At 68.0% G+C, this 25285-nt stretch overlaps 1 protein-coding gene across 40 annotated transcripts in view; it reads right to left on the bottom strand.

Annotated features, from left to right (window-relative positions):
* NCOR2 (nuclear receptor corepressor 2) overlaps positions 1 to 25285 on the bottom strand; it is a 160757-nt gene that overhangs the window by 26926 nt on the left and 108546 nt on the right. For 24 of the 40 annotated variants that reach the window (XM_070066061.2, XM_070066057.2, XM_070066059.2 and 21 more), the window contains 7 exons: positions 21532 to 21671; positions 20826 to 20998; positions 19387 to 19449; positions 10654 to 10796; positions 6088 to 6235; positions 3942 to 3992; positions 2237 to 2849 (listed from right to left, as the gene is read on the bottom strand). In XM_070066061.2, the coding sequence (XP_069922162.2) occupies positions 2237 to 2849; positions 3942 to 3992; positions 6088 to 6235; positions 10654 to 10796; positions 19387 to 19449; positions 20826 to 20998; positions 21532 to 21671 (1331 nt within the window). Of the gene's footprint in view, positions 1 to 2236; positions 2850 to 3941; positions 3993 to 6087; positions 6236 to 10653; positions 10797 to 12984; positions 13536 to 19386; positions 19450 to 20825; positions 20999 to 21531; positions 21672 to 25285 lie in introns of those variants that run through there. The other 16 variants (XM_070066062.2, XM_070066067.2, XM_070066068.2 and 13 more) reach the window with 4 other exon arrangements.

Below are 25285 nucleotides of genomic sequence, written 5' to 3'. Positions count from 1 at the left end.
GAGCCCGAGGAAGGGACCTTTCCCGAGGCCGGGTCCTGCCAGCAAGCACCCAGGCAGGCACCCTGTCTGGGAAACGGAACTGGGCAGGCTGGGCGGCAGGGCTCTGCCATCACAGCCGGGATCTCTGGCCGCCCGCCAAGACGACTCCCAAGGGAGAGGGGGAGGAAGTGGAGGGGGAGGGGGAGGGGAGGGGGAGGATGGAGAGGGAGGAGAGGGAGGGGGGAGGGGAGGGGAGGGGAGGGGAGGGGGGAGCAGGAGGAGGCTCTCTGTCCAACCTCCTGGCAGGGGCCCGAGCGACACTGGTCCAAGCCCATGCAGGGACGCCAGGCAGGAAGGAGGGCGCTGGGCGGGCAGCCAGGAGCCGGGGGTGCGGCGGGGGGGCCCCGGGGGCCTGACTGCAGGCCGGGCTCTGACGCATCTCACTGTGTCCTCCAGCCCTGCGTGGCTGTGGCTGTGGCTGTGGCTGCGGGGGGCGGGCTGCCAGCCAGGAGGGGTCAGCAGGCTGGCCCAAGGCCAGCCTCGCTCGCAGAGAGGGCAAGGCGGCCCCCAGGACAGGGGCCTGGCACACCAGGTGCCCTGACACCCCCCGGGGTGAGGCGCTGTGGGCTGGACCCCAGGCGCAGGATGGCCAGATGCCAGACCCCACTGGGTGGGGGAGGGACGTGGCCTGGGCGTGAGGCTGCCAGGGGAGAGGGCGGGGAGCTCAAAGCACCCTCTGTGGCGTCAGGCCTGACCCCAGGGGTCCGGACTGGTGCTGCCCGAGCCAGCCCTGCGGCTCCAGCAAGGACAGGCCACGAGCACCCGAGACACAGACTCCGGGAGGCTGCGTATCAGTGCGGCGCCCGCGAGCTGGGGGTGGGGGAAGTGGGGGAAGGCAGGGCAGCGTCCGGACCCCTGCCCTGGCACACGACCCTGGCTGGCTGCCCTGCTGGTGGCCACGAGCACCACTGTCGGTGCCACACCTGTCGGGCAAGAAGCTCTGCCTCTCCGTGCGCCCAGAACCTGCCACCGGGCCTCTGCTGACCAGGGTGGCGGCCCGATCCTGTGTCCCTCTCGGTGGGCGTGCTGCGGGGGCAGTGGGCTCACCTGAGTGCCTGCAGACAGCCCCGTCACCTGCCTGTCCTGCCTGCCTCACTAGCAAAGAACCCCGGAACCCCAGACGTCCAGTACAGGCCAGACGGGGCTCCACAGCTCTGCCCGCAGCACCCTGGGGTCGGTCCCGACTCGTCTTTGGTCCTGAAGCATCAGCCAGAAAGGGTTAAAGTCCAGCCTTCCCAGGGCTAGGGGAGGGGCACCCCATGTGGGCCGTGGCCAGCCACCCGAGGACCCCTCCTCAGCCCTTTGCCCAGAGCCCGGATGGGCTGGGCCATGAGCCTCCAGGGTGCTGCCCCAAATCTTCTGAAATTGCAGTTCTCCCCCAGACCCAAGGCCGCCACTGGGACAGCTGTCTCCTGACTGCCCGTCAGCCCCACTCCATGCCCCCACACAGCAGCCAGCGGCAGCAGGTAAAGCAGCCCCTATTGGTCAGGGACCCCCGAGAACACCACAGACGTCTGCCCGGTCCCATGTCCACCCCTTTCCTCCCGCCCCTCAGCACCTACACCTCACCGGGCCACTCCCACCCCAGGGCCTTTGCACCTGCCATCTTCGCCACGCTGAGGATGGAATTGTGTCCCCCACTCTAACCCTGGGCAGCCGTGAGGGCAACCTTATTTGGAAACAGAGCATCCTGTCGATGTGACCAAGGCAAGATGAGGTCACACTGGGCTGGGGAGCCCGAAACCCGGGCCTGGAGTCCTTATAAGAAGGAAACTTGGACACAGAGGCGCAGCGGGAGAAGCTGCGTGCCGACAGAGCAGAGTGCACGGGGCTGCGGGCCAAGGCACGGCCCAGGCAGCAGCGGCTGGAAGGCAGAGGAAGGGGCGACCCGAGTCTCAGGGGAACCCAGCCCCACCCACACCTTGGCGAGGGACTCTGGTCTCCACAGCCGAGAGAAGAGACAGCCAGCTGAAGGCGGCACGCGAGGCCTGGCCAGCTCCCCCGGCCTTGCCCTGCCGGCCCCTGCTCTGCCCAGGCCTCGGCTCACAGGGCACCCCTGGGTGGGGAGAGGTCTCCCACCCCCATCCCAGCCCCTGACTCAGCCACAGCATCAGCCTGCCTGCTGCCGCCTCTGCACAGTCGGTGCCTGATAGGACGAACACAGACAAGAGCCCCAAGCCGGGCCCCGCCCACACACCTGCTCTTGTCACCGCCCTCGGGCTCGTCCACCTCGTCGGCGCTGCACGTGGCGCTGGAGTCGCTGTCCTGGGGCGCACCTGAGCCCTTGGCTGCAGCGGCCTTGCCGACCCCGCTCTCCTTCTTCTCCACCTTGAGCGCTGCCTCCGGGGTGGCCTCCAAGCTGGGCTCTGCCCCCTTGCCCTGGTGCGGCCCCTCGTCCTGGGCCTCGTCCTTACACTCGCTCTTGGCGGGCTCCTCAGGGGGTGGCCCGGGGTCCTCCGTCTTCCCCGTGTCCATCACCAGCTCTGGGGCCTCGGGCACCTTCTGCTCTTCCCCCTCCTCTGCTGGGGGTGCTGCCACAGCCTCCTCTTTCTCCTCCTTGGGGACCCCCGGAGGGAGAGCTGCGGGCGAGGCGGGTGCGGGCGGGGGTGTGGGGGGGCTGGTGGCTTTGGGGGCGGGGCCGGGCTCCGCAGGGGCCGGGTTGTCTTCTGGCAGCGGGGTGGGAGGTTCCGGGGGTGGCGCGGCGACCACAGGTGCGGGCGGGGGCTGGGGCCCATTCTGCCCCGTGTCCTTGGTGGTCTCAGTGCGAGGGGAGGGGATGCTCTCGGTATCGGAGCTGTTGTTGACGGTGGCTGTGTGGGGCGAGAACACACGTGGAAGGAGTGAAAGGGGCTGGGGGCGCACGAGGCAGGTGTGACCCCAGAGTCCGGGACTCCATCCCAGCCCCCACACAGCCCTGAGGACCCAACACCCATGGCATCACCTGCACGGGGACCAAGGGCCCGTGACCCGGGTAACCCCAACCCCCAGGGCAGCCGAGCGAAGACCCCCGGGTTCTCAGCTAAGTTCTCACACTTGCTCTGCCCCCCACTGGCTGCTAGCCCACGGCAGCTCTTGGGCCTCAGTTTTCCCATCCACACAATTGGGAGAACAACACTCTTAAATCCTATCTCAGAGAGAGGATGAGCTGTGGGGCCTCACAGCTCACATGGGCCAGCTGGTCAACCCCACCATGCTATATCACCGTGGTCATCCAGCAGGACGAGGTGCACCTGCCTGTGCCTGGGCGGAGGCCATGGGGCAGGGCCCACATCAACCACACCCTCCTCGGGTGTAGACTGCACGCTGGCTGGTGACCCTGTGCCCCTGTGGAGGGCGGGCAGCCTTGGCTCCAGCCCTGGCTCTCGAGCCCCAAAGCCACCCCTGCTATTGCTTTGGGCTCGTGTTCCGCCACTTCCCATAGAACGCAGAGAAAACCAAGTCAGGCAGGGTGCCGAGGTGGAGGGCTGGTGTGGCCACCTCACCTACAGAGGGCCTGGCAGGAGTCCCAACCACGCAGCTTCCGACTCAGTGACTGCGCATGCGCACCCTGGAGGCAGCCGGTGGCGGCTCAGGTGCTCGGGCCCCTGCCACCCACGCGGGAGACCCCGAGGGAGCTCCTGGCTCCAGCCTGGCCCAGCCCTGGCTGCTGTCTCTCTCTCCCCTTTGACTCCCCCCCCCCCCCAATATCTTTGTTGCTCTGCCTTTCAAGTAGGTGAAAACAAACACAAAGGTTTTTTAAAAGGAGTCCCAGGTGCAAACTGTAGTGAGAAACGCGGTTGAGGGCTCATGGGTGCCCAGGAGGAAGCCAGGAGCACCGTGGGAGGGGGCACAGAGGGGGCAGCAGCCAGGTGGTAGTGCTCACAGGGGAGCGTGCCCCCCGCCCGGCCCCGCCTCATTCGTACCTGGACCGCCGCATTCCCCTCTGGGCACCTCACTCCCAGAGGCGTGTAAGGCTGGAAGGAAGTTAGACAAGAGTTAGGAGCCAGGTGGCAGTGAGCAGCGGAGTGGGGCGGAGGCGGGCAGGCCGCGGGGCTGGGGGCCCGGAAGGCATCAGTGCTGCCCAGCCCAGTTACAGGATCCAATGATGGGTCACAGGAGTCAGGGGCTTGGACGCTCAGGCCTCTTGCAGCCCAGGACCCCAGGGGCAGGTGGGTGAGGCTGGGGGCAGAGGCCGGCAGGGGCCACTGTGCCAGGAACAGGGCCACCCCTCGTGACAGCAACTCAAGGCCAGTACACATGGCGTGTGCCGAGCTCCACGCCGGGCCCTCACTTGGTCTCGGTGACTGCTCAGCACCCGGCACGCTAGCAGTCACCAGGCGTGGGCAGCAAAGGAAGCTGAAGCATGGGGGTCCGGCAACTTGCCCGAGGCCTCTGTGCAGGGCGTGAAGTGCGACACACTGTGCCCCTGAGCCCTGGCCGTCCTGCCCCAGCCTGGCGGCTATGGTGACAACAGCAGTCCCCGGGACAAGCGGCTGAAGCCCCAGTGCCCCAGTGTGTTCAGCCATACAATGGGCAGTTTCACCACGAGGTGGATGGCAGGGCTCCGGGGACGGACTGCGGGAGAAGCACACGGGGGCCGAGCAGGGCCGTCCTGGACTTGAGGGATTAATCCCAGAACGCCTGCCATGGCTTCTGCCATTCCTGGAGGTGCATGGGCCACCTGGGCTCCTGCCCCTCAACTGGCAGATCCGCCACCTACATGCCCAACCCCACGGAGAGGTCGGTGGCAACATGGGGGCTGGCTGGGTCTTCTGGAAGATTCTGCCAGGTCCCAAGCCGGCTCCTCCCTCCCCTGCCCCATCCTGGCCGGGCAGCCTGCAGGTGCCCCAGTTACACGCTGTGACACCCCAGGAGTGTCCCTGGCCTGAGCCTCGGCTCCCTCGCCAGTGGGACAGCTGTGACGCCCCGGGCATCCGGCCTCGGGAACGCTGTCCTGGGGGCTGGCCATGTGGCCACAGAGACCTGAGCTCTGTCCCCTCCCCCTGCCTAACAGGACGCGTGGGCCCCACAAGTGGCAGGGACTTCCCCAGCCCGCACCCTGCCCACCCAGGGGATGGGTTCTCTCTCTGGGTCTCCTCTTTTCATGGCCCACCCAGGGCCCAGCTGAGGCCTGGCGGGAGGCTTCATGCAGACGCCAGCCAGGATGCGGGCTGGCCTGGGCCAGAGTCTGCTCCCGACAAGCACCTGCGTGGGGGCGCGGGCTGGGCACCCACAGGTGGGCGGGAGCCCCACTGCCAGGAGCAGCAGGTGTGCCGTGGGGGGCCATAGGCAGACAGGAGGCCTTGCCTCTTGGCAGCTTGGGGCCCTGCCGGGGCTGCCCTGGCCATAGAGATGTAGGGCCGAGGACTGCGGGGGCTGCCACAGGTGACAGGAGGCCTGGGGCGGGCGTGCAGAGCATGGTTTGCTTGGGTGACCCGTGTTCAAGTTCCCAGGGCTGACTTGGGGGTGGGGAGTGGCCTTGGGTGCAGGGTGGGCAGGAGGCGGCAGCTAAGGCAGATGTAGGCGACGGTGCCCGGGCTGATGCAGCGGGTTGGGGACCCCTGCGCCTCATCATGCCAACCTGGGCGTGGAGCACAACCAACGGCCCAACAGCCACCCGCCCCAGCCGGCTGTCAGAAAGGACCAGCTTTGCTTATGCTGGGAGACCCGGCCATCAGCTCTGTGACCCGTGACACCCGACGGGCACAACAGGCATCACCAGGCCCAGCCAGGAGCTCAGATGACCCAGCAAGGCACCCGGGGAAGGCAAGCCCACAGTCCCTGAGCTGCTGTCATAGCCCTGGAGCCACTGTCACCATCCCGGGGTCGCTGTCAGCATCGCTGAGTCACTGTCTCTGATCACTCTCATTCCTGGGCTGTTGCCCTGTCACCACCGTGAGCCACCGTCACTATCCCCGTCCCCCACCCAACGGGAACCTTGGGGTGACACATGCACCCCACTTCGAGAGCCTGAGCCCCTCCTAAGAGGGCCACCCGGCGCCCGGCACCGCGGGGCGGGAGGGGTCCGTCCGTCCACCCAGGGCCACGGCCCCTGCTGGCCGCCCTCACCTTCCGCTTCCTCCGCCATCTCCTCCTCGTTGCCGCTGGCACCCGACGCCTCCATCTCCTCGTCCTCCACGGCGGGCGGGAAGGCGGCCTCCTCGCTGGCCACGGCCGGGGCCTTCTTCTTCTTCCTCCGCGCGTTCCTCTCCTTCTCCTGGGCAGGGACAGCGGGGGTCAGGGCCCGGCTGGGCTGGTGTCCCGGGGACTCCCCGGGCCCGAGGCCTTGCCACACTGCAAGGGGCAGCCGTTCCAGCCACGTGCCCCAGCGCCACGCCAAACAGCCACAGTTATTTTTACCAGGGCTTTACCCCTCCACCGTGTCCTGGGTACACCCCGGGCAGGGCCTGGCCTCTCGGCTGTCCCCATATTCTCGAATAGGCGAGAGGCTGCCTCTACCAGGAGGGCTCCCAGGACTGCTCCAGCCCTTGACTCCTGGCCAGAGTTGTGACCACACCCCTGAGGACACTGCCAGCTCCAGCCACAGGTGGGGAGGGGACCTTTTCCTGGCACATCTCGCCTGAGCCCTGAGCCCCAGGCACAGGCCGGGCAGAGCACGACATGGCAGCCCCGATCTCTGCAGAGCACCTGCTGGGCCAGGCACTGTGCACAGGCCCCTGCCCTGGAGGACTGCCGATCGGGGACGCAGCTTCTGAAGGGGGACTAAGAGGAGGCCACAGGGTCTGAGAGGGCGGGGTGGTGGCCAGGCAGCGACGACAGAGCCAGGCCCTGAGGGCCCTGGGAGGGGCGGCCCTGGGGTGCAGCCGATGGCCAGACAGGAGCCTGCGTGGAGCCAACTGCCAGCTCCTGTCCTCGGGCCTGGCTGGGCTGGGCACCTCAGCACGCCCAGACCAAGCGAGGGCCGGGCTGACTTGCGGAGTGGCTGTGCCTGGGCCGTGTCCTTAGCCATGAACATGCTGGGGTCTCGGGGTGACTGGGGACCCCCGGGGGAGTAGGGTGGGCCTCCCCAAGTCTGGTGTGAGAGGGGGGCAGCCTGACTTGCCGGGGTCTCAGCACACATGTGGAACCCAGAAGACACGGTGCCTTGGGCCGAACAGGGTCCCGCCAAACACACCCAGCCAGGACCGACAGCCCCTTAGCTGGAGGCATGGACCCAGTGGAAGGGTCAGCTTAGGGACGCCAGGGGCCTCCATAGGCCCCAAGTCAACCACACGACTCCTGCGCTGGAGCCAGCTGGCCCGTGAGAACTGACTCAGCCTCCCCCACCCCCCCGCCAAACAGGCACAGCCGCTCTCGGGGGCCAGGGCCACCCGGCCACCAGGCACCAAGCAGGCCGTGTCCCTCCTGCCCTGGCTGTGGCCAAGCTGGAAACAGCCTCGTGGGGCCCTCGGGGGTCTCCTGCCCAGCCCGGGCTCACTTCCTGTCCTGCCGCCGCCTGAACAAACAGCGGGCCTCAGGGTGCAGCCACCAGGGACAGTAGGAAGAGAGGGGAGTGGCCGCCTGCCCGCTCGTCACACTTTCCATCCCCAGCCCTGCCCGACGTCCAGGGCCTGGGCCTCAGCCCCGCCCAAACCCTGTGGCGGCTCCAGGCCGCGGAGGCGCGAGAAAGCTGTGGCCTGTGGCTTCCGTGGCTGTGGCCGAGGGATCCCCTTCTTCCCCAGTCTGTTTTTAGCAACAGGCACCAGGAGGGTGCTTGGGGCGGGGAGGCCGGCGACCGAGGCCTGGGCAGTGGGGGTGGGTGGGACGTGGCAGACAGAGCACTTCCTCGGGCAGGGGTCTCCAGCAGGGAGGGCCAAGCCCCGAACGCCCCACGCCTCGGCAGCCAGATGGTGGTCATGACTGGAGGAGCCCAGCTCCGGCACTGACTCCTCTGCACCCCAGGGCCCGGTCCTGCCTGGTGCAGCTCTGGACCACCACTGCAAGCTGCCCCCCCACCCCCCCAGCTCCTCAGCACCGTGACAAACTCATCGCCTGCTTGTTGAAGGTGCCTGGGCCACAGGGCCTTGGCACTGTCTGCTGCTCTGCCCAGACACCCATGGGATCAAAGCCCTCATGCCATCTGAGACATCTTCCCTGACTGCCCCGTCAAAACCAGCCGGCTCTGACCCCGACACGCCCCACTCGTCCCGCTCAGCCCGTCCGCAACAGATCTGGCTCCCTAAGGACCGGGGCCCCGCCTGCCCGCACCCAGCTCCCTGCCCGCACCCGGGAACGCCCTGGCACAGCATCGGGACTCTGTGACTTGCTGCTGGGGACCGAGTCCGGCAACACGGAGTTCGGCTCAGAGAGGCGGTGGCGCCTGCGCACGACCACACAGCTCACAGGTGGGGCTCCCCGCACGGCCTCGCGTGGCAGAAGACAGAGGTGCAACGGAGATAGCCGGACGCTAAGGCCCAGGGGCCGGGCTCCACAGAGGGGAGAGAGGGTAACCTTCGGCCACGGAGGGGAGGGAGAACCTCAGTGGGGACGCGGTGCCAGGAGTTACATAACCCGGGACGCGCTCCGGCTTCCCGCTGACGTCGCCGGCGGCCATGCTCGGCCAGGCCCGGTACGAGGCGGGAGGGGACACCCGCTGGCCCTCTGCTTCCCCCAGTCCTTCCCGCGCTGGCCGAGGGGGGCGTGACTTCCTGTGCCCCAGACAGGTTGGGCCAGGGGCCAGGGTCGGAGTGGCTGCTACGGCTTCGGGGTTTGCAGCGCTGGGAGGGGGCGGGGGCAGGGTGGGAGGCAGAGGGCAAAGATCAGGCCCTAGTGAGGCTGACAGGTCCCCGTGCCTGCTCTTTCTCTGCCGCCCAGAGGCCAGGCCTGTCCTCCCTGGGGACCGCCCTGGCCTCAGGGTCTCCCTCCTGCCCTCGCCCACCCACTGCATGTTCAGAGCTGAGGGTGGGAGGCCACCTTCCTATCAGCTCCGTCTCATTGTCACTGAACCGAGGACAAACCAGTCCAGCCCGGGACACAGAAGCAGTCAGCGGCCCCCGTGGTCCGGGCCCGGGCACACCTCTGCCTCCGGACACCTGCCGTCACCGTCACCTCACTGGACACAACAGGTTCTCGAGGAAGGAGCAGAGCGGGAAGCCACGTCCCCCAGCTGCCAGCCCAGATCCTGCCCTGAACCACCCGACAGTGAGTGAACGACGGTCGATCGGTTGGTCCCCCCACCCTGGTCTCAGCAGTGGAGCCGCGGCCCTCCAGCCTTGTGTCACAGGTGGGGGAACTGAGGCACAGAGCGACCACACAGTGAGAAAGCCTCAGAGACAAGATTCAGACTTGGCCCGGTCGCCTGACCACGACCTGCCGCAGCTGCCCCCGCACCACGGTCCCAGGAGCTGCTCAGAGTGCAGCCGCCATGAGCACTCGCGGGGTGAGGGCTGTGATCGCCCCGCTTCACAGACGAGAAAACGGGCTCGGGTGGGGTGGGCACGGCCAAGGTCACACAGGCGTTGCGGTAATGGCTGGGGCCTGGCCCTGCTCTCGGCAGCTGACCACACTGTCCACCTTGCTGGGGCCTCAGGTTCTCCAATGCTGCAGTGCCCCAGGGAACCTAGAAATCCAGGCTGGGAGGCCAGCAGGAGGAGGCAGCCACTGAGCCCTGGGCTGGAGCCCTGGGGGTGGGACTGGCAGCCTGGGGAGGCAGGGAGCAGAAGGCTGGTGGGGCCGGAGCACACGACTTTCTGTGCCTTGGGCGACATTCAGAGCCAGTGCTCTGACCCCTGGCTGGTCCCGTGTGCACCGCAGACTCCTGCCCGGAGACCCTGGCCCAGGACGTGACACCTGCTTCTTCCCGCCCGGGGCCCCTCTCCGCTGTAAGGGAATTCAGCGGGTGTTCAGTGCAGGTGCCCCACACCTTCCGACAGGGCCCTGCTGGAGCTCTGGGCTGCTGGCTCCCCTGGAGGGCCTGCAGGGGCCGGGGAGGGGGTGAGGGTGGGCCGCGGCCCTCACCACGGGTGTGTGGACAGCTCCCCGTGGCTGCTGGCGCCCACAGTTCGGGAGTGGAGAGGGGCCCTCAGATTCTGCAAGGGTGCGAGTGGGGCCGAGGCTCTCCCCAGTGGCCCCTGATGGAGACAATCGGCACTGCCCACACTCAGTGCAACGGGCAGCCTGGCGGGGCGGGGCGGGGGGCGGGAGCCCTGGGGACACAGCTGTGCAGCCCGCCCTGTCCCCACGAAGCCACACGGGCGCTCGGAGCACACGCCTGTGGGCTCAAACCCCAGTTCAGCTTCTTGCAAGCCCGGCCGAGCCCCAGCGCCCCCAGCCCTCGGAGGGGAGCTGAGGAGGAGGCTGAGAGGAGAGGAGGGCGGAAGGGCCATCAGCCGCAGCTGCGGAGGAAGCCGGCCCCTCCTGGGCCTCCCCCGGCAGCCCCTGAACCGGGAGGTGCGGCGGGGGCGGGGGGCTCTCACAGGGTGCACTGCCTCTTCATTCCAAGGCGCTGACGGCCACGGATTCCTGGCTGAGTCAGGCACTGACCCACCAGGCTGCTTCCCCACCCCCGGGGAGCACGGAGGGGCCGGGGGAGGGAGGCAGAAGGCAGGGCCGCAGGCCCGTGCGGCTGGTGGCCCGTGATGGCTGAGCCCCGCCCCGCGGGCAGCCCCCGGAGGCCCGGGCCCGGCAGCCTCTCACCATCTTCAGCTTGTGCTGTTGCAGGATCTCGTCGAGGTTCTGCCTCTTCTTGTAGTTGAAGTAGAAGTTCTTACACTGCGACACGGTCTTGGAGCCCACCATGCGGGCGATGGCTGACCAGTTCCGGCCATGTTCCAGGAGACCTGCGGGGCGAGGGCAGCAGGTGAGGCAGGGCAGCGGGCCTGGAGCGGCAGCAGGGCCGCCACCCCCACCGCCTCTGGGAACATACACAGAAGGATGGCGTGGGGAGGCTCTGGGAGCCTGGGGTCTGGGCTCCCAATCCAGAGGTGCCAGGCGAGGGCGCCCCCTCTGAGGCCGCCATTAAGGATGCAGGGGGCAGGGGTCTGAGGTCCGGGATGCAGATCCCACCCAGTCCCACCTCCCATCCCGCCAGCTGGGCGGGGGAGCCGGGCGGCCGTGACCCAGCCCTGACACTCGCTCACAGCTGCAGACGAGGCCTCCGGAGACCTCCGGGCTGTTTTCCGGCCACACCGGGCCAGGGCAAGGAAGGAACGCGGCAAGCGAGGGATGGGGGGGCGGGGTCTGGGGGTGAGCTGGGGCCAGAGCCCGTGCCTCGGTCACCTCGGGGCCACACGGAACCCAGAGCCCAGCCGGCCTCGCTCGGAGGTGGGGAGTGGATCTGCCCCCAGATCACGGCCCCCTCCCACCCCACGCCTGTGGGCTCAGGCCAGAGCTGCACCCCCTGCCGCTGCCACCCACACTCTGCTTCCAAGCAAAAAGCCTGGGCTCAGCAGAAACGAGGCTCCCGCTTCCTCCCGAGGCAGTGCCAGGAAGCCAGGCCAGGTGTCAGCCCACCTGCTGGGCGAGCTTGGCAGCCTGACCTCGTGTGGCCCAGGGCCGCCCCCTGCCACGCACCCACGAGGGGCAGGCCTGACAGAGGGCTCGGATGCTGGGATGGGCGAACCAGAGCCCCAGAGCTGCGCCCCCGGCAAATCCACTGACTTCCCAGACCCGAACCCCAGGCCATTTCCCTTGAACCTGCAGCCACCCTCCTGCAAGTGGGGGGCCTGGGGGGGCCGTGTGCACGGGCACTTCCTGCTGTCACCCATCCATTCATCGCGGCGCGGCGCGGCTGGCTGGCTACGCACAGGCACCAGCAACAGAGACGTCAACAAACCACCCCCCACCGCCTCGAGGGGTCAGGCGGTAGGCAGGGGCCCAAGGCCTTTCAGAGCCTGGTTCCGTCTCACCCTCCCAGTGTGGCCCTAACCACTTTCCCACGGCTGGTGTGGGCGAAACCGAGGTAGGGGGGTCACGCCAACTCCTCCCTGCTCTGGGGACCGGCCAAAGGGGCAGGGTGGGCGTGGGGCCCCAGCCTCCTGCCCTGCCGGCCTCTGGGCCCCAGCATGGGGGTGGCACAGGACGGACAGGCCACCTGCTTGCCTGCAGTGGCCACGGGAGCCACGTGGCTCCACAGGGTTCCTCAAGGACAGGCACGGGGGGGGGGGGATCAAGTGTAACTCGGCCTCCTGACCTTTCCCTCCGCCTGCGCCAGCAGCAGCTGTCACTCCCAGAACCTGGCGGACAGGGACGCGCGTTTATTTATATTTCCTCAGCCGGGGCCAAGAGCGTCCAGGCAAACACGTCGGGCCAGCGGGATCACAGGCCCGGAACCCAGGCGGCGGAGGGGGGGTTGGAGGGGGCAGATCTCCCATCTGGGCCTGCGGGGCTGGGGGGGGAGGGGGCGGGTGCTGAGAGCCCAGGCCGGCCGGACCCTGCAGAGGCTGCCATTTCCAAACTCCGTAAACAAATAAGGAGGTGGCTGCCCCCCCCCCATAAACTCAGCTCCCGGAAGTGGCAGAAGCAGGAGTCGGGGGCAGGGTGGGGGCAGGGAGGGGGTGTGCACTGTGAAGGCAGGCTGGGCCGAGCCGGCCGCGCTCCCCGCCTTCCGTCCCGCGGCAGTGGCTGTCCCGTTACCCCGCTGGCCCCTGGGGGCCTCCCCCAGAACTGGTCTGGGCAACCCTGGCTGCTGCTGGGAGTTGGGCGGCACTTCACGCCCCCCCACCCCTCAGGGTCTGCTGGCCAGCCCCCAAACACCCCCACAGACCTGGAGACTGCCCCTGGGCCGGCGCCAGCAGGACCCCTGGTGCTGCGAGGCACAGATAAGGTCCTGCCCTTCCTCCCAGAAGCTTCGGCCACAAATGAAACGCAGCGAAGGCGGCCCCCCCACCGGGAGTACACCCCCCCCACTGGCCCGGGACTCCGAGGCCCCCACCACCCCACTGCCCAGCCGTGATTTCCTGCCGGCCACGTTGCGGCCCCTGTCACGGCCCGTGGTCCCCCCCACCCCTCCCGGGGCCGCGCACTCACATCCTCTCATCCGCGTCTCCCCCTCGGCCAAGTTTTCCGGAAACATCCGGCTGGGAGGATGCTCCGGGGAGTGGAGCCGGGAGAAGTGGGCTGGAGGCTGGGCGGCCGCGGCTCTGCTGGGGCTCCGGCTGGCGTCTGCCGCCGGCTCAGCTCCTCACATCCTTCTCTGTCCAAGGCGAGGGAGGGAGCGCTGGAGCGCGGGCGGGCGGGAGGAGGAGGAGGAGGAGGGCGGGCCGCGGCTGCCTCTGGAGGGCGGGAGGCAGCTCCGCGCGCCGCCGCGCCCGTGGTGGTGGTGGTGGCCCAGGGCTCCTCGGCAGGCGGGCGGCCCTGCCACCTCTGCCACAGCCCCCCAGCGGCTGCTGACGAGCAGGAAGCCGTCAGTCCTGTGCCTGGGGCGCCCCTGTGCCGGGCGTCTGTCAGCACACACGGCATCCAGCGTGGACGCTCAGCACCAGAGAGGGAGCCCCCTGGACCCTACGCGGGGGTAAAATCCAAACACCCAGGCTTCGGGCTCAGCGCTGTCCCTGGGCAGCCTGGCTGCGCCCCAGGGCTGGGCTCTGCTCCTGCTGCTGCCTGACCCAGCGAGCCGCGTCAGGACTGAATGTGACCTCCAGACGGGGCTCGCGGGAACGGCGGGCGGGGGAGCCTGGCAGAGACCCAGGTTCAGGAGGGGCGGGCCAACTTGGCACCGGCTTCACTCCCTCTCCCTCCATCCGTGGCGGTGGCGGCGTCAGCAGCGGTAAGAACAGATGAGGGTTCCAGAAAAACAGAGCTTCTCCACCCCCGGCAGACGGGAGCAAACAGCTTCTTCCGCTGTCACCCCTCCCCGTGCCAGTTCCACCTGCGGTCTGCCCCCCCCCCCAGCCCCGGCCGCTCCCCGAGGGGGCCTGGCTCACAGGGAGGAAGTCTCCGCTTCCAGGGGCCTCTTCTTGCCTTCACAGAGGGGAGGCCACGGGGTCCCCACAGGGCTCTCTGCTGCTCCTCCCTCTCAGACGGCCGGCTCCCCGCACAACCGCGGCCCCCAGGCAGCTCTGGAGGGAGGCAAGCTAACGGAGCTGGATCCAGGTCATGACCAAGTTCCCCGACTCTGGGGCCACTCTTTCACCCCAAGCCTTCTCTGTCCCTGTCCACGGAAGCCGTGGAGTGGCAGGTGTCCGGGAGCACCCCCCTTCTGAACGAGCCCCTCACTCTTTGCAGGTCACTGAGCGTAAAACCCTGGCCCGACAATCGCAGCTCTCAGCCAGAGTGCAGAGGCCTCGGCCAGGCCCCAGGCGCCGCCGCGCCTGCTCGCCGCAGCCCGACCGCCTTCTTCCCACACCCGTGCATGTGCCCAGGGCACCCGAGCCTGCTGCCCACCTGGCTTTCTCAGGTCTGCCTCTACCCTCCTCCAAGACGCCCCCCGGAACCCCAGCCTGTCCCCTGCCCTCTGAGGGTCTTCTGACCGCCCCCCAGCATGGACTGACTGCCCCGGAAAGCTCACTGACCACGTGCTTTCATCCGTGGTGCTGTTTGACGACGGTGCCAGGCGCCTGGCACATCTGGGTCTGGCGCCCAGTAGCATCCCACAGCCCCTTCGCCACCTCTCTGGGGCTCCTGGGAAGCTTCCCAGGGAAGGGGGCCGGGGTGGCCCTGCAGGACGCCCAGGACCCTCCCCAGAGGTGGCTGGGGGTCCCCGCTCCCCACGAGGAGCACAACGTCCCCAGCACGCCTCGCACCTGGGCCGAGACAGCGGCTTCTGCAGACGTGCCCTGCGGCCTGGATTCCCCGACCCCACTTCTGATTTCTAAGGAAGGAGTTTCGTTCTGAAGGCGCAGGGGGCAGGGACTAGGAAGTGAAATTGACGAGACAGGAAGTCCAGCCCGGAGGTCTGAGTCACAGACTGGGAGTAGACGCAAAGCAGGCAGAGCTGTCCCGCAGCTGGCCGCAGGGCAGGGGCGGGCGAGAAGGCATCCACCTGTGGCCTCGGGGGGCCAGGGGGCCTGGTCGGGGCTGCGCCACCGAGGGGGACAGCTTCCCACGAGGGCCTGGGACCAGCTGTCCTCAGAGGAAGAGTGACATGGCCGCGGGCTCAGTGCCAACCCACAGAGGGCCTGGAGGTCCCTGCTCCCTCCCAGGACACCTGCCCCAGGTCCGTCAGTGTCCTGGGAAAGCCACAGTGGCTGACTCTGGAAACCAGCCCCTACCCCAGACACGTGCGCTCCCCACTCCTGCCAGCCCCAAAGGCTCCAGCTCTTTCCATGAAGGTTTCCTGCAAGAGGGGCGCAACTCCCACCCACCCATCCCCAACCCCACGAACAGCCGTTTTCTGAGAGAGGCTCCAGCCAGCGTACTCAACATCTCTCCCCAGGACACCCAAAGGAGGCAGGAAACCTGCAGCTCTCCCGGGCCCGAGGCCATCGCCGCCTTCTTCCGGAAACCCCGAGCCCCAGTGGGCTCCGCGGGGACGCAGCTGTCGGCTGCCGTGCGGGGCCTCACATCTGCCAGGCATGAGGGCCAGCCCTCTCCCACCGGATCATCCTTCCCTGCCTGGGCCCTCACACCCACGAGCTTGGACGGCGGCAATTCCACCTGCCAATCACCCACGTGCGCAGAGGCGAGACCAAGCTCACCTGGGTGCTGACGCCTTCCGCGTGGAGCTTTCCTGAGAGCAGGGCCGAGCGGGAAAGCCCGGCCTGGGGCGGTGGGCTCCAGGCGCTGTACTTAGGTCTCCGGCCCGCATGCGCGTGCCTGAGTGCCGGCCACAGGACACCGGGAGTCACCGTCAATCACCATGTGCCTCCCTGCGTCAGGACAGGTCTGAATGCTGCCTCCTGGCGCCCCGGCGTCTCCCAGGAAGCTGACAGGGAAAGCAGGGCTTGCGCCGGCCCCAGGATCAAGCAGAAACCCTGGCTTCCTGGCCGCTGCTCCGGCCGCGGCTGCTCATGGTGCTCCCTCCCCTGCAGCCCCCCAGCTGCCCCGCCTGTGCCCCATGACCCGGCCTCCACCTGCACTGGACCCTTGTGGTAGCTGAGGCTGGTGTGCGTCCAACGTCCAGGCCAGGCGTGCAGGCTGCTCCCACACGGGGCCAGCAGGAGGCCGTGACAAGGGCCACTTTTCCAGGCCTGGTGACGCAGGCTCACAGCTCCGTCCCCAAGCCTTGGATTTCCTCCACGCAGGGCACTGAAGCAGCCACGCCTCCCACTCACTCCTCCCCCCGCCACGCCCCCAGGCTCTCTCCTCCCTGGGGAGGCAGTCGGCTCTTCCTGGTCCATTATGGTGCGCCCGGAGCTTCCCCACCCTCCTGCACAGGGGTGGGGCCAGGACGAGCTGCCAGCTGAGCCCGGAGCCTTGGGTCAAGATTCCGAGCCGGGCCAGGCTGGCCTTCCCAGGGGGGAAGCACAGGCCCTCAGCCCAGCCCTGCCCCTCCCTCCCTGCGCAGCAAGGGGACACGAGGCAGGGGAGGCACCGCATACAACTGGCCTCAGCGTCCCTCGTCCTCTACGACCACGCAGACGAGGGAAGGCACCCAGCTCCTCTTCCTCTGGGCTCCAAGTGCTTCCCACTTGAACTCACAGACGCTGCCACAGGGCCTTTGCCTGTGCCATGCCCGCTTCTGAGAGGCCCTTCCCTCCACCCCCGCCTGGGCAACAGCAGCTAGACCCCATTCCTACTCTGTAGCTCGAGCGCCAGGTGCCAATCCCAGCTCCACCTTTCACCATTAAACACCCCCGGGCCTCGGTTTTCTCATCTGAGTAAGGGAACCAGGAGGTGTTAGCATTACTCTGCGCTCTGAGCGTCAGCCCCAGGGCCCCTCCTCTGGAGACCCCTCCCAGGGCCATCACACACTTGTTTCACCCCCACCCACCTGCTCAGGGTCAGGGCCCCACAAGAGGCAGGGCTGGGACTTGAACCCGGGCTGTCCCTCATGTCTGACCGTGCCCCCAAGCGATGTCTCGGGTGGGGGGTGGTATCCCAGACTCACGTTAGGGAACCAGAGAAACAGTGCAAGGGGGTGGGCTGGGCCGGGGTCGTGGAGCTAGGGAGCCTGGGATGGCGCCAGGGCAGGCAGGACGCACAAGGCAGTCTCACACCAGACGGGGGAGGGGCCTGACAAGATGCAGCAGGGATGAGACGCGCGGGCAGAGGCCAGGAGGAGGTAGAGGGGGACAGCAGAGAGACACTGGGCGCGAGCCCCCACAGGGCCCAAGGCCCAGACCACAAAGGTCCTTGCCGTGGCAGCCTCGGGACACGGATGCAGTGGGTGTCGCTCTCTGCCCCCCATGGTGCATTTGGGGAAACCGAGGCACGCACAGGCTGGCTGACTGCCTCTCAGGTCACAGAACTGGGGAGTCCAGAAGCTGCGCTCTGGCTTCCCTCTGGGATGGGGCCTGGTAGGCCCGGCCCTCGGCACACCTGGCTGCCTACCTGCCCACAGCAGGCCAAGCACCAGGTCCTTTAAGGCGTGCCGGCTGCTCACCGGGTCCTTTCCCTGTCTCCAGGATTCCAAGGGCTGGCCGGGGGGGCTTGGAGTACTCCTCGTCTTCTCCCCCACCGGCTGAGGAGCAGGCGTCACTGGGGGCTGCAGCACCTGCCTCCCCGCCCGCGCCCTCCCTCCCGCAGCCGCCCTGTGCGTAATTGGCCAGATTGCTGGAATTCACGGCAGACGAGCGCAAATGTCACCGAGCAGGGCTTCGGCAGCACAGCCCCCAGGGGCCCTGCGACGCCGGCTCCGTGGGCAGGACCGGGATGAGCTCACCGACCTCGCCGAGGACCAACCTTGAGACGGAGGGGCACGCTCCCGGCTCAGCCGTGACTCATCCCGGCCTCCGGCTCTGCCCTTCCTGCAGGGAGGGAGGGAGGAGAGGCGGCCGCCCGCCGACTCCAGGGCAACGGGGATGGGGCTGCAGCGACAATGGAGGCCCGGGAGGCCGTGGGGCCGCTGGCTGCCCGTCCCGGCACTTGGCGCCTGGAGTCCTCAGTGGACAGAACCCTGGGCGGTGTCACAGCCAGCGGGGCCGAGCAGGGGTTAAAAATCGCACGTGAGCTCCCAGCAGCCTCGCCGACCACGGCCGACAGAAACAGCCCCACATCCACCAGCCAGTGGTCGGGACGCAGGACGCCAGCGCACTGGAACATTACTGGGTCACGGTGAACCTCGGACACGCGGCGCTGGGGAGCAGCCGGAGCCCACCGTGAGCGATCCCCAGGACAGGCGCGTCTGCGGGCCGCGAGCTCAACAGAGAGGTGCAGACGGGAGACACAGGGGCTGCTGCCTGCGGCGGCGGAAGTTCTAGAACTTTCCGGCAGTGAGGGCTACCCCCCCATGGACGGCGCGGCTCACTTTTAGAGGATTTGGGCTTAGTGTTTTCCCAAAGCGAAATAAACGAGGGAAAAGTTCACCCGGTTCCAGTGAGGGCTCTCGCGCGCCACGGTGAAGCTCTAGGAAGACAGGAAGCAGTGGCCAGCAGCACCCGGCCCCGCCAGCGGGAAACGATGCCCACTACCCGGCAGCCCCTCTGCCCCAGTCACAGGCTCAGCCGCAAGGAGGCGGGGCCCTGGCTGCCGCCTCCAGTCCACCGGGGAGAGATCGGTGCTGAGGGGCAGTGGCCGTGGGGCTGTCGGGACAGTGACAGGCAGGGCGGGGGCTTGGGGCTTCCCAGGGTGGTGACAGGCAGGGCCCTCAGCTGCCCCCAGCAGGGGTATACCCAGCCCTTGGCTTCGTCCCAACTCCAGGCCCGGGCACAGGCCCCAGCTCTCAGCAATGGGGCGGGGAACGGAGGCAGGCAAGACAGGAGTCAGGCACAGCCCCCAGCCCCAGCACTGCCTTGAGCCCTGCACTGGGTGCGGAGAGGGAGGGGCAAGCCAGCCCCTAGACGCCGCTCCGCTTGGCAAACAGGGCCCCGACATGGGCCACTGGGTCCAGGAGCCAGGACACAGCACTTCCGGCTCCACGAACTGGTCTGTGGTTTCCCGATGCTCGGCCTCCCAGGGGATACATGTGAGCCAAGAGTGGTTTCTGCTCCCTGTGACACGGTGACTCGGAGAACCAACCGCCAACAGCCCCAACAGCCTCACCAGAGACACAGTCCCAGAGCCGCCTGATGCTACAGGAGGACCAAACCCCGCCGGGCAGGGACCACAGGCAGAGGCCCCCACTGGCCCAAAGGAGCTGGGCACAGAGCCCTCCCAGAAGGCACAGCGCCCGACCTCACACATTGCGCGGCCTCACAGCACAGCCACTCGTGCCCATTTCCTAGAGGGCAAAACCGAGGCTCCAGGAAGAAACGTCCAATCCAAAAGCACCATGGCACCGCAGCCTGCCCCATCAGGTCTCGCCACTGTACCCGGGCCGAGGCCAACGTGTCGATTCTCTCAGCTCAGGACCGGCACCCAGGCCGCCCCAGGTCCCCAGCAGCCCCTCACCTTTCTTGGCCGTCTCCATCTCCTCCTCGGTCCAGCGGGAGCTCTCGTTCATCTCCATGGAAGCTGAAAAGAAAGGCGGCGGATTGGCAGGAGCCCATCCAGGAGGCGGCCCTCTGTCTTCTGGGTGGGCGGCTTTGCCCCAGAGCCAGGGTGGGAGTGGACGGGCCCTCGACACTGCCACCTCGCGGCTCTGAGCCCCGGGGGGAGGCCCCGTTTCAGATGCCCATCCCAGCTGGCACCCAGCCCCCGCCCAGCCCCATTTCACAGATGGGCACACAGAGGCAGCCAAGGGCCTCAACCATGGCAGTTGCCGCTGCACACACTTGGCTGGGAAGGGGAGGGCCTGGAGCTTCAGCTGGGTTGGTCACCCCCAGTCACTCCATTGCCCAGTGCCTGGCAGGGTCCCACCTGTGAGCCACACCAGAAACGCCTGCGGGTGGGGGCAGCCCCCGGGCAGGTGCAGGATGGGACTTCCAGCTGACACAGAGGGGACCTGGCCGGCCTGGGAAGCACCCCTTCTGAGCGCCCTCTGAGAAGGCCTGGCGTGGATCCCTACTCCTTCCCCTCGGGCTGCGAAGCTGGGACCAGCAGCTCAGGCCCCGGAGGGGAGCCAAGCCCACCTCCTTCCCACAGGACCCCAGAGAGAGGCTGTGCGTGTCTGAGCGGGCTGGGAGGGCGTGCTGGGGTCTCTTCCACCCTGCAGCCCAGCCCAGCAGCAGCCCCGGGCCTCCAGGACACACCACCAAGTGGCAGACCCCACGGGGCCGGGTTCAAATCCTGGCTGCCCCAGAGACTTTCAGGAGGCCACGCCCTTTCTCCAACCCTCCAGGAGTCTATCCACGAACTGCATCCAGACCACGTCCCACGGGAAGAGGAGATGGGGGACCGGCACAGTGAGAATGGAAAACCCATCCATGTCCACTGTGGGACGCAGCCTTGGGAGCAGGGCCCGGCCTGGGCACCAGCGGCCCCGGGGGGCTCCTAGGGTGGCTGCAAGGCTGACCCCAAACGGCTCAGAGCACAGGCGCCGTGGCTGCCCCAGGCTGCTGGCTCGGCGCCCTCTTCCCTCCGGGCGGAGGGCAGCGGGCTCAGGGCACCTGGAGGTGAAAGAGCCGCTGAGGCCCAGAGCTCAAGGTGCGACCCAGACGCCCAGCAGGGCTGCGGGCACCACGTGGACAGACCCTGGGAGCCACGCCCTCCCTCGTGGCACAAAGCCAGAGCTGGCAGTGGCCTGGACCTGTGGCTGACACCTCCCTGCTTGCCCAGCGCAGCCCCAGGCCCTCCCTGTGCCTCTGACCCCACGGTTGCTGTAACCTCTATGACGCCCCCTCATGGAGAGGCTGAGGGAGTCACCGCGGGGGCCAAGGCTAGTGCAACCGGCTCCAGTTCCACAGGATGCCCGCACGGCCACCGCCCCTGGCCCGGCTCGCCCGGCTCACCCAGCTCGGCGCTCTGCTGCGGCGTGGCGGCCTCCTCGCTGTGCGCCTCGCTGGCCATGGAGCGCGTGATGCGGCCCTTGCGCCGCCCCTGGCTGTTGGCCGTCTTGCGGCCGCGGGAGGCCACGGCCTCCTTCTCATCGTTGTCTTCCCCCGAGGTGTCGTCCGTTTTCTCCCTGCGGCCAAACGGGGAGTCAGAGACAGGGTCAGCGGGCTTGTCCGCCCCGGGGCTGGCCCAGGGGCCCGGGGGTCTCCCTCGGTGCGCCCACTTTACACAGCACGACCAGGGCGGCTGTGCCCGCTGGGTCCCTGCAGGCCGGCCGAGGGGCAGGGTGTATGGGAGCGGGACGCGGAGCTGGGCTCTCAGAAGCTGCCTCCTCCCCGCTCCCCGTGCGTCTCCCTGAAAGGCCCGGGCTGGAGGCGAGAGGTGGCCAGACTTTCCGAGGTGCATTCCTGGGCCCCTCACGGGTACCTGGCGCCAAGCGAGCGGCGCTGCCCCTGGCTGCATGGGGCCTGTCACAGCCACAGGTGCCCGCAGCCCTCGCTCCTGCAGTGAGAGCAGCCAGGGCCCGCATCCCAGCTCGGGGAGGAGCTCAGATGCGAGCTCAGCCTCGCAGGGCCCCAGGGGCAGCTGGGAAGGAGCAGAGCAGCAGGAGGGGCTGCCTGGACGCACGGGAGGACCCGGCCGCTCTGCTCCCGGCCGGCTTACTTGGCGAGCTCTTCCCGGTCATGCTCCACGTCTGGCTTCTCCTCCTCCTTCTCCGCCTCCTTCTCCTTCTCCTCCTTCTCCTCCTGGCTGTTGCGGGGCATCTGCTGCTGCTGTTGCTGCTGCTGCTGCTGCTGCTGCTGTCAGGCCCCGGAGAGCGGCGAAGGGGGAGAGGAAACCCAGGCGTCAGCCAGAGAATCTCTGCACCTGGGCTCGGCGTGCAGTGGGGAGGAGCTGCCGGAGGCGGCAGGCGGCTGGGGACCCGGCCAGCCGGTGGGGCGGGTGGAGAGGCCACGGCTGAGTTCTGGGGCCCGGGGGGCGTGGAGGAAGCGCTGGGAAGTCTCAGACACCCCAGGTTCCATCCCTTGTGTGCGGGGCTCAACCTGTCTGCGCAGATTTCTTCCCTGTAAACCGGGAATTCCGTGCGCTCACACCTCAGCCAGGCGCTGGAGGCTCCACGGAACACTTAGAATGGGGCGGCCGGCCTGGACCCTTCAGTGGGGCAGGCGCTGGGGACACAGCCCTGCCCCTGACAGAGCTCAGGCCCCGCCCCGGGCCCCAGGGCTGTCTGCAGGAGGTCACTGCGCCTGGCCTTGGTCCCCCACTCAGGACGCTCCCTGGGCAGAGTGGAACGGGCCAATTTCACAGCAAGGATCACAGAGGCTCGGGGCAAACCAGCCTCTGCCCCGGGCCCAGCTCCTCCCTCTTCTTCCCCAGCCGCCTCCTGACTTCCTTTGGGTCCCGTCTGATTTCTGTGAAGGCACACATTGGGTCCTCCCTGCAGAAGTGCCAAACCATCCCCTGAGCCACAGGAAATAAAAACAACGCTGCTAACCAGAAAGAAACCCGGGCAGCGGGAACAGGGGCCAGGGCGGAGAGAGGAGAGTAAACGCGCAAGCGAGAGAGAAAACACGTGTCCCCCACCCCCCACACACACACGAAGCCCTCAGACCCCGTCTCCTGTGGGGTGGAGCCGGGCACGGGGTCTGTGGGTGCTGAGATGCTGCCTGGCCTGGGCCTGCCGGGGACACTCCCAACCTCCTGCTAATGCAGACTCCTCACCCATAGCCTCGACCCAGACTGACCCCTGACCCCTGGCCTCAGAGCCCCAAGCACTCAGGCTTGACCCGGAAACAGCTGGAGCTGGCATCACTCCCGGCCCCTTGTCCATACCCAACAGGCCGGCCTCCACAGCGCTGGCCCAGCAAGTGGAGCTGGGGTGGGAGGGTGTCCTCCCCACACGTGCCGAGGGGGCGGGTCACTGGGGCAGGAGGGTGTGGCCACCTCCCGTCAGTTGGCCCTGGCCATAGGATGTCTGGGCTTCCCCATGGCAGGGGGCTGGCGTCCCCAAGGCTGTGCCCAGCTCTCCCCACGGGGCGACAGCTGTTGCCACAGCCTCCCTCTCTGCCCCTCCAAGCAGGAGCAGTGGCTACTCTCATAGCAAATCTGTCCACTGGCCCCGAGGTCTGGGATGCTGGGGCCCCACAACCTCTCACGACTCGCCCATGGCCCACAGCGCAGACTAATGTCACACAGCACGACCAGAGGCAGCCGTAGAGTCTGGGAGGCCGCGGGCAGCCAGGGCTTGTGCGATGCTGGCTGAGGGGCAGCCCTGTCTGTCCTGCCTGCCCATCACGCCTCCCCTGAAGCGCACCTGTCAGTGTCCCCACTGCGCTCGCCACCAGCACCACTGCGCTCCCCAGCGGCCCTGCTCGCGTGCTGCCCGGGCCCCCGTGGCCTCCTCCACCCGCCGACTACACAGAAGCAGAAACGGGCAGACAGTGCGGCCGACGAAGCCGGCAAACAGCGGGGCCGGGACTCAAGCCCAGGGCCCGCAGCCTGGGCCAGCACCTGTGCAGGCTGGAAGTGCCCTCGGCAGCAGAGCCAGGGCGTGACTCTCTATCTGTCCATCCAACAGCGCGAGGGGCCAGGCCCCATTGCTACCTCCTCCCTGGAGACCCCCACCTCCCACCCTCTGCAGGGTGTGCACAGTGGATGCAGTGACCGGCACTAACCGGAGCCAGGGCCCGTTCCCCGCTTCTGCCGGCCTGAACTCCGTCTCCCGCAGGGCCGGCGCCGACGTGCCCTAAGCGGGGTCACTTGCAGGAGGACAAGGCGGGGAGAACAGCGTAGCCAAGACAACGGACATGCGTGGCCTGGGACCTCTGACCAGGGGTTGGTGGGCTTCTTCCCCAAGGGGTCCTGGTAAAATGCAGCTCTCCCGTCCGTGGCCTGGGGCAGGCGCTGCAGGTCGAGGCAGCTCCCTGGGCTCCCCGGTGCCCAGACCACAGGGACACCCGTGTCAGCCCACGCAGGGCCCTTGCCGCTGGCTGCAGATGCCACCCCTACCAGAGGGGCCTGGGAGGAGAGGAGGGGGGGAGAACTGGACGGCGCGGCGGGGTGCCTGCGACGCAGACGCGGCCTCGGTCAGGGCCGCCGGCGAGCTCCGTGCCACCGTGCAGTCGAGAGCATCCGGCCCCTGATCAGGGAGCTGCCAGGATCCGGGGCTGGCCAGAGCCATGGTTCAAGTGCTCAGGGATCCCTGCTTCCGGAAAACAATACTAACGGCACCAGCACACTCACTGCACACAACAGGTGCTGGAGAGGCCGTCTTCCCGGCCACGCCTGCCAGCTTCTTGAGCCGCCCTGCTCCTCCAGCTGAGGACACGAAGACACAGAGGGGAAGCGCCTCCCCTGAGGTCACAGCAGCTCCCAGCAGGGACCTGCAGACAGGTGCGTCAGGCCTCCCGCTCGGGGCTGGGGGTCGTACCCCTCCCCGTACCCATCCACTCTCTCCCTGACGAGCAGGTGCTCAGCCCCCAGCAGGGGCCCTGAGCCACAGGAAGACGTGGTCCCCAGGGCACGAGGCCTGCCCCGGGGCCACAGTGAGATGCCAGGGACGGCATGAGTTTGTGGCAATGCAATCACCCTTGCCCACAAGGGCTCTGGCAGACAGGCCTCCAGGCTGCCTCCCTGGGCTGTGGTCGTGCAGGCCGAGAGATGGCATTGGTGCGGGGGTGGGGGAGGGCAGGTGGGCCAACGCCCAGTGGTGTGGAAATGCCGGCTACACCCACGAACACCAGCATGGGCCGAGGGGTGGGCAGGGAGTCCAGTGAGGAGGCGGTGCCTGCCAGCCACAGGGGAGTGGACAGCATCAAGTCCCTGAAGGTAAGTTCTGAAAAATGGGTGGGGGTGGGGCCGGCACTGTGGCGCAGCAGGTGAAGCCGCCGCCCACAGCACCAGCGTTCCACAGGGGCGCCAGCTGGAGTCCTGCCTGCTCCCCTTCCAATGCAGCCCCCTGCTAATGCAGGATAACCCAAGTGCTGGGGGCCCTGCACCCACGTGGGAGAGCCACATGAAACGCCTGCCTGCTGACTTTGGTCTGGCCCAGCCCAGGCCACTGTGGCCATCTGGAACCAGAAGATGCAAGATCTCCCTGTCTCTGTCTCTCTGTAATGCTGCCTTTCAAATAAACGAATATTTTTAAAAAACAACAAGGGACGGGGGTCTTTCCAGGGCCCAGCCTCACTGCCTGCACCACCTCTCGCTCTTTCCTTCATTCAACGCACGCTTCACTGAGCGCTGCCACGGCTGGGGGCCCTCCTGGCAGCAGGGGGAGGGCACCCAGGAGCCTGAGGCTGATGTGGGGAGCAGGGTGAGGTCGGGGCTGGGGTCAGAATGAGGTTTCCTCGCCCACCAACACCTGCCCCTGGGGGGGGACGTGGGAAGGGCGGCCGTCGTGAGAAACACGGAGCAG

The sequence above is a fragment of the Oryctolagus cuniculus genome, chromosome 21 (genome assembly GCF_051225735.1).
Source record: "Oryctolagus cuniculus isolate XC-2025 breed Fujian yellow rabbit chromosome 21, ASM5122573v1, whole genome shotgun sequence".
NCBI lineage: Eukaryota > Metazoa > Chordata > Mammalia > Lagomorpha > Leporidae > Oryctolagus > Oryctolagus cuniculus.
Note: the sequence above shows the minus strand (reverse complement) of the source record. Positions and strands in the feature narration are given on the sequence as shown.